The 7798-nt window shown below is 33.7% G+C and overlaps 1 protein-coding gene across 1 annotated transcript; it reads right to left on the bottom strand.

The window, feature by feature from the left end:
• Positions 1–2963: 2963 nt before the first annotated feature.
• On the bottom strand, positions 2964–6579 carry LOC111810609 (uncharacterized). Its single transcript, XM_023697338.2, has 4 exons — positions 6361–6579; positions 5396–5806; positions 3743–4237; positions 2964–3295 (listed from the first exon to the last, which is right to left on the bottom strand). Exons 2-3 carry the CDS (start codon positions 5740–5742, stop codon positions 3754–3756), a joined length of 831 nt encoding a protein of 276 aa, XP_023553106.2. The 5' UTR covers positions 5743–5806; positions 6361–6579; the 3' UTR covers positions 2964–3295; positions 3743–3753.
• Positions 6580–7798: the final 1219 nt, after the last annotated feature.

Genomic DNA, 7798 nt, shown 5'->3' with positions numbered 1-7798 from the left:
GGTCACCGACTTTTTTGATCTTTTGGCACTGGGCATATGTCAGTTCCAATACAGTGCCGAGATCGTTACGCCTCTCGTGTGGGTCAAAACTTACCCGACAAGGAATTTCGCTTTCTCAACACTACTATAGTTACGACCGCTATTCACTGGAGTTTCGATCGCCAGCTCCCCTGTCATTAGGTCACCAACTTTCTTGATCTTTTGGCACTGGGCATATGTCAGTTCCAATACAGTGCCCAGATCGTTGCGCCTCTCGTTCAAAACTTACCCGACAAGCAATTTTGCTTTCTCAACACTACTATAGTTACAACCGCTATTCACTGGAGTTTCGATCGCCAACTCCTCTGTCATTAGGTCACCGACTTTCTTGATCTTTTGGCACTGGGCATATGTCAGTTCCAATACAGTGCCCAGATCGTTACGCCTCTCGTTCAAAACTTACCCGACAAGCAATTTTGCTTTCTCAACACTACTATAGTTACAACCGCTATTCATTGGAGTTTCGATCGCCAGCTCCCCTGTCATTAGGTCACCAACTTTCTTGATCTTTTGGCACTGGGTATATGTCAATTCCCATACAGGGTCTTACGATTTTACAGAGACCTGTGTTTTTTGGTAAACAATTTCCTCGGCCTGATCACTCCGACCCCCTTTGTAAAAAATCATTTTCACGAAGAATATTTTTTTTCCACACTATTCAACGTTCACGGTTTAATAGATAATTATTTTTTAAAAAAATTGACTTTTCTTAGTCGTATTAGACATAAAATTAAAAGTTCAGTGATATATTAGACGTTTTTAAAAATTTTAAAACCAAATAAATACAAATATCGAGGTTTTGAAATTAAACTGATAAGTAGTGATCGTGAATATATAGTTCAACTAATTGTGACGCATGTTCCCGGCCAAGACGTTAGGGTTTTTAATCTCTCGACTCACGTGTTGTTGAATTAAAAGAAGTGGCGATAGACGACGGGAATCACCGAGGGTAAATTGGTAATTCAACATAACAATAAAAGGAAGGATAAGAGGAAGAGAGAGTCAATGTATGATTTGTAGAATCATTTGGAGTCAGAATTGCAGAGTGATGAAGGCCTCTTTTGACAAATCCCATTTTTAGGCCCACTTTCTATCATTCCCATCCCATCACTACAACTAAATTTAATTTTGTTTTAAATTTAATTTAATAAAAATATTCTTATTTTATCTTTAAAATATTTTAATATTTCTAAACTAAAAACTAAAAAATATTAATTTTAGATAGAAACTATTAATATTTTATTTTTAAAATACTGTTAAATTTTTAATAGTGTTTCAAAATTACCCTTACCGTGATTACTTTGTTTCAAATTTTTAAAAATTAGAGGGTACTTTTTAAACAAATTTTAAAATTAAAGGGTATTTTTAAAATTCGGTTGAACGTTGAAGGGTATTTTTGTTTCGATCTAAAACTAATCGTGAGGGTATTTATAAGATTTTTTTGAGGTATTCCGAGACATAGTACAAACTTTAAGGGTATTTTTCTCAATTTAACCTATATTTCAAATAAAGTAATTTTAATATATTTTTGCTCGAGTGATTTAATTAGCATCACTATTGTTAATTATATTTAAAATATTTAGCTCTACAACTTTAAGATTATTTTGATGGAATTAAAAACGTGTTTGAATTATTATTAATTAGATTCACCAAATTTCTAAAAAGAAGAAAAAAAAAATTAAAAGATGAAAGATGAATTATTAGAGAGAGAAAAAAAAGTTACTAGTGGTAAAAATTCAAAGGAGAGAGAAAAAGACATCAAAGGTGGAGAGGAAAAAATATTTTACAGTGAGAAAAAAAAAAGTTGGGAGAGATAGGGACAAATATTTACAGACATATAGTAAAAGAAAATTAGAAAAGACAAAATTTTCGACAAAAATTAAGGTAAAATAGTAAAAAAGAAAAAAGAAAATGGATTTGCTTTTAATTTAATTTTGAAGGTTTTAAAATTTCCATTTTTATTTATTTGGTCGTAATTTTGCTGAGAATTGGCAGAAGATTGTTTCGACCAATGAGGCTGCTCCACGTGTAAAGAAACAGTGAATAACTGTCAAAACTTACCTCTTCAACTAAATAAAAATAAAAAATTAATCTTATTTTTATTTGAAATACTAACAAATTTTATGCCTCACATATATAATAATAATTTATTAAACCAAGTACTTTTTTTTTTTTTTTTTAATACAATTTTTAGGATAAAACTCATCAAAATTACAATACTTTTTAATTTTTAAAATTATAATTATAACACAAAGTTTAGTGTAAAAAAAATTCTCTAATTATTAAATAATATAACAATTTTTTTTTTCATGACTTAAATATTATTGTTACGAGCTACCATAATCCCAAGCAAAAATAATATAACCCTTATTACCAACTATCGAGATTGTTAGATGAACACGACTCTCCACAATGGTATAGTATTGTCCATTTTGATCATAAGCTCTCATGACTTTACTTTGGACTTTCTCAAAATGTCTCATTCCAATGGAGATAGTATTCTTTAATTATATACCCATAATCATTTCCTAAATTAGCCGATGTGGGACTTTCATTCATCAAAGATGTTCATTACTCGTTACTTTACTAGAATTTATCTAAATTCTATTTTGATTCATAGAAGAGATTTATGAGTCAACCATTATACAACAAAGCATAGAAGAGATTATACCATGTAGGTCATTTTAGCTCGAAAGTTACAATTTCATATCCAAATCAAATTGAAAAACAAAATCGAGTTGAAAAGTATATCATTCATAAAGCATCTTAATACTAACATAGTATCTGGTTAATAAATCTCGACAATTGACTCTAATACAGTATCTAGTTGGTAGATATCGATAGTTAACCCTAATATAGCATCTGGTTAGTAGATCTCGACGGTTAACTCTAATATAGTATCTGGTAGATCTCGATAGTTGACATTCTAGAACAAATATATGCTTTAACCAGTTGAGGAGCTACGCTCAAGATGGTGCCCCGACCCATTATTCTTAAATGTTGTTGTTAGGGTAAATAGTGAAGGGAGGTGCTCAAAAGAAGCTATAATTTTCAATCGAAGTCCCCCAAAAGAATAAAATGGCACATGATTACACAGAAAGAACTTAAGCAACAAGATCGTGGAAAGTCATTGGAGAAGGATTATAGAGAACTACTTGCCTCAAAAGTATTGCAAAGTGAACTGTAAAAGGGCACAACTGCAATTCTCCATCCCTTTTCCTTCTTTTCTTCCTGGTTCGTGGAAGTTACTTTTCCTCTGTATTTCACGAATAAGTCCTTAAACTTTTAATTTCATAAAAATTTAACCTTAAACTCGGAGACAAAACTAATAACATGAAATAGTTAAGTGTCGTTTTTCTCTAATATACGTGTGTATATGACAATCACGAGCTTTACTAGATTGTATTTCAAGTGTATTTGAAAGTGCTTCTAGAATAAATACTTCTAATAAAAGTGTTTCAATGATAAGAACTCGAGTAAAAGTGTTCAATAAAAAATCACTAGAGGGGTTTTCTCGTAAATCACGTTTAGGTGTTGTTTATGTCTTTTAAACCATTTTTATATTACTCGAAAACTAGATGAACAACTTTAGTAACATGGCATGAGTTTCTAAATGAAGCTAAAGAAGTTTTTATGCAAGAAACAAAACTAGAAGTCACCTAGAGAATCCTACCAAAAGATGAAAGTTCTGATGCAGACATACCTGGAAATAATCTAGTCTTGAGTATGGATGGCATTCGAGCTCCCGAGGTCAGAACGCCCGTACTTTGCTGCTACAAAGCAGTAAACTCCTACGACTCCGCCAAGAACTCCGAGGACCATCGAAAAGAGCTGGAAATTTGCAAGGAATTCACCTCTAACCTCACTATCTTTTGAATGACACATGACCATCATATCGTCCTTGAGCTCACAACCATCAGGCATCATTGGACCATACAGAGTGAAGGCTGTCTGATAAAACCAAAGGCCCTGAAGGGTGATGGCGATGCCGCTGCACACGTCGACTGGAAAGCTGGTAGGTAAAATAGCTCCAGCAACCGTTGAAAAAATGCAGAGGCCTATCAAGAGGACAAGGAGAATATGGTAGTAACCTTCAAGGCCTTTATGAGTAGTTGAATGAAAGTAAAACAATAGATACTCGGCGCAGAATGCCGTGGAAGCAATCAGGCAAAGCGCTTCATCTGGTAGGCGAACAAATCTGAATAGAAATAGGTAAGAGTTGAATAATCAGCTCTTTTTCAGAGAAAACTAGTGATTAAGACAGAGTAAAGAGGATAAACTACAGATAAATTTAGAAACAGAAAATTCACAGCTCAATTCAATATTTGAATATTTCAGGGTCCACAAGGCATTGCTTTCTGCTTCTTCTTTTTCTTGTTCAACCATCTTCAACTATGACTGCGAGGATGTGGGATATGCAACTTAGACATGTCCCCTCCCCTCCTATATATTGGTTGGAGAGGGGAACGAAACCTTCCTTATTACGGTGTGAAAATTTCTCCCTAGTAGACGCGTTTTAAAACTGTGAGGCTGACGGCGATACGTAACAAGCCAAAGCGGACAATATCTACTAGTGGTGGGTTTGGGCCGTTACAAATGGAATCAGAGCTAGGCACCGTGCAATGTGCAGCGAGTACGTTGGCCCCCAAGAAGGGTGGATTGTGAGATCCCACATCAGTTGGAGAAGAAAACGAAGCATTCCTTGTAAGGGTGTGGAAACCTCTCCCTAGTAGACACGTTTTAAAACCATAAGGCTGATAGCTATACGTAACGGGCCAAAGCAAACAATTTCTACTAGTGGTGGACTTGGTCTGTTACAACAATGCACTTCAAACTCTGAATTAAGCAGAAATTGGGGAAGAAAATTGTGTCTTTCCAGCGAAGATCAAGAACGGCACAGCTTAAATTATGACATATATACAAGAAACTGCTGTTGCTTTCAATTTAATATCAATTCTTTTCCATACATGTGTGTTCCTAAGATGATTGAATGAAACCTCGGTATTTTTCATCTTAAATCTGACACTTATTTCCTGATGATCTAAAATAAACAAACTACTCCAAGACCAAGAGAAAAGGCTCGTGAACTTTTAATAAATCAATTCAGGAAAGATATGTCTCTCCGGGGCACGTCAACCTGTTCTTGTCCTTGCGGGTTTAAATTCCTTCCGAAAAGAAAATCCTAATACTTCCCACCATTAATTTGATATCTTATCCAGTAATGACTTATACCCATCTGATCTTAACAAAAGTAATCAAACAGTTTAATGAAGAAGTTAACATTCCAAGATTTTCCTAAACTTTTAAACCAACACTGAATAGAAAATGCTTTGTTCATGAAACAAGAGAGAATTACCTCGACTTTTCAGAGAGCAGCGCGACGAGTCCAAAAATGAAGAACATGAGAAGCATTCCCGAATGTTCAAAGTTGTTCATGTGCGAAGGGTTCAAAACTCCATTAACGAAGAACTTGAGATGAGTTGAATACAAAAGCTCAATGCACAAATCAATGAAACCCCCAATGACAACAACATAAAGCTCTAAGTATTTGAGTTTTCCATTGAAGCCAGGCACAGGGTTCCACACACGGACGCGAAACAAGCTGGGATTTGACACGTACCGAAGCAGAGCGCTCCACACGTGCCAAACACCAACCAGAAGAAACAGCGTCCCTGGAAGAACATGGCCCTTGAAAGATCCCATATGTTCACAGCGCTTCTACCACTCTATTTCTCCGTCTTCTTCTCTTCTACCAGTAAAACATGATCTGTTTTCCCCTCAAAAAACACTTCCATTCAGTAAATTAACACAGAAACTTCCTCAAATCTTCTGAATGATTCGTGAAATACTTTGTGAAAGCAAGTAAGAGCACCAATAATTCTCGGAAGACACAGCAAGAACACAGAGCATGAAAAGACGAGCATTATTGAAGCTAATAATTGATGAAGAAGACAGAGAAACCTAATGTTTGAACGAAAAATAAGAATCGCTTTAGAATTTGATTCTTCTTCAAAAAGATCGCAAGTCTTCCACTTATTTGGACAAAATCGAACGATTGAAAGCAACCTCCAATATCTCAACGATGAAAAACGAAAGAAAACAGATCCACAACTGAGAGAAAACGACCAAAAGCAGCACAGAACCCAATCTAATAGCTCAAATAACACAGCAGCCATGGAAAAAGCAGAGACAAAAAAGAGGAAAAAGAGAGAGACATTTCGTATTTGAAATGGTGAAAATCAAGTAGAAATGGAAAAACAAGATCGAAAAAACGAAAATGACGACATTATTGAGTGATCATAATAAGTGGAAAGCACTCACGATTGCATAATAAGGTGATTGAGGGCCGATCCCACCATGCGAGGCCTTGTTTGTCACGGAAGAAGCAGCCCTTTTGCGGTCCCCGAAAAAGGCTTTGACGCACCGAAACAGAGAGAGAGAGAGAGAGAGAGAGAGTCGCGTGTGGAAAGTGGCGTTGACGATGGCGGCAAGAGGAGAATCTGATTCCTCTCTGTAAACCCAGCGGTTGATCATCTTTGTAATGTAAGCCAGCATTTGGATCTTACCCTAATAATTATTCAATTAAAAAAACACTTCTTTAAATGATTATGTATTAACCTAAATTAATAATATTTATAAACTTTAAAAATAAATTTAAATGTCATTACTTATAGTATTAATAAATTAAACTAGACGGGGACACATGAAATGAAAGTTCATATTCTAACGTTAAGAATCGTTCCTTTTTTTTTTTTAAATATATTAAAGCAAATTAAAAAAAAATCGAGGGTATTACTGGAAACGAGGTATGAATTTTATGAATGTAGGTATTGATTGGCGTTTTTTTAAACTTGTTTGAAAGTTGAAGGGTATTATTGTAATATTAGAAAGTTTACGGATTTGATACGAAGTAAAAATGTCAACCTGGTCGGAAATATTTTCTATAATTTAGCTGATAGTATATACTAATATGAACAAATTCTCTCGTTTTTTCAATAATTAGTTGGATAAAATCCAACCATACACTTCTTTTGGTTAAAAAATAGTGTCTTATTGATCGAGTTATACGTGTTCATATGCCTAATGCATGCATTACTCGTCAAAAGGTTAAAAAAAAAAAAAAAAAAAAAAAAAGAGGTCCGTAGCTTGTCTACATGGCAAGAATTCAGGTCAAATTTCGGAATCCGGATTCGACACGTGATGACTCTGACATTCCCTTGTATCCCTTGTAATATGGTCACGTTACTTCTCGTTTCTAATAGTGAATACTATCCCTACAAACTAACCCAAGCCCTTCTAGTATAGAATTGTTCAAAGCAAAACACGCTTAATTTGCATTTTCTTTAAGTCTTTTTTAGTCATCATATTATCAAGATCACATTTATTGGAATGTAGTATCAGTTCATTCATGTACCATTCATTTACTCGGACCTCACAATTAACAATATAATAATAATAATATAAAGTTAAAAAAAACCCTACAAATTATCGGTATTTATTATTATTTTTAATGAAAATTTTCTCGATTTAATAATTTAGTATATAAATAAATATATACGTATATGTTTATATCTTCTTGAAATATAATTATTCAGATGAAAAAAAACATTAAACATGAATTAATTTAGATAAATTGTTATTTATTTATAACTATTTTTATTTAATTTTATTTACAATAAGCTAAATAAAAAAATAATTTACACAAAAATAGTAAGAAAAATTATCACGTAAATAAATAGAAAAAAAAGGAAGACAAATA

This window comes from Cucurbita pepo, chromosome 14 (assembly GCF_057944985.1).
Source record: "Cucurbita pepo subsp. pepo isolate OVF chromosome 14, ASM5794498v1, whole genome shotgun sequence".
Classification (NCBI taxonomy): Eukaryota; Viridiplantae; Streptophyta; class Magnoliopsida; order Cucurbitales; family Cucurbitaceae; genus Cucurbita; species Cucurbita pepo.
This window is presented reverse-complemented; position numbering and strand designations above follow the sequence as displayed.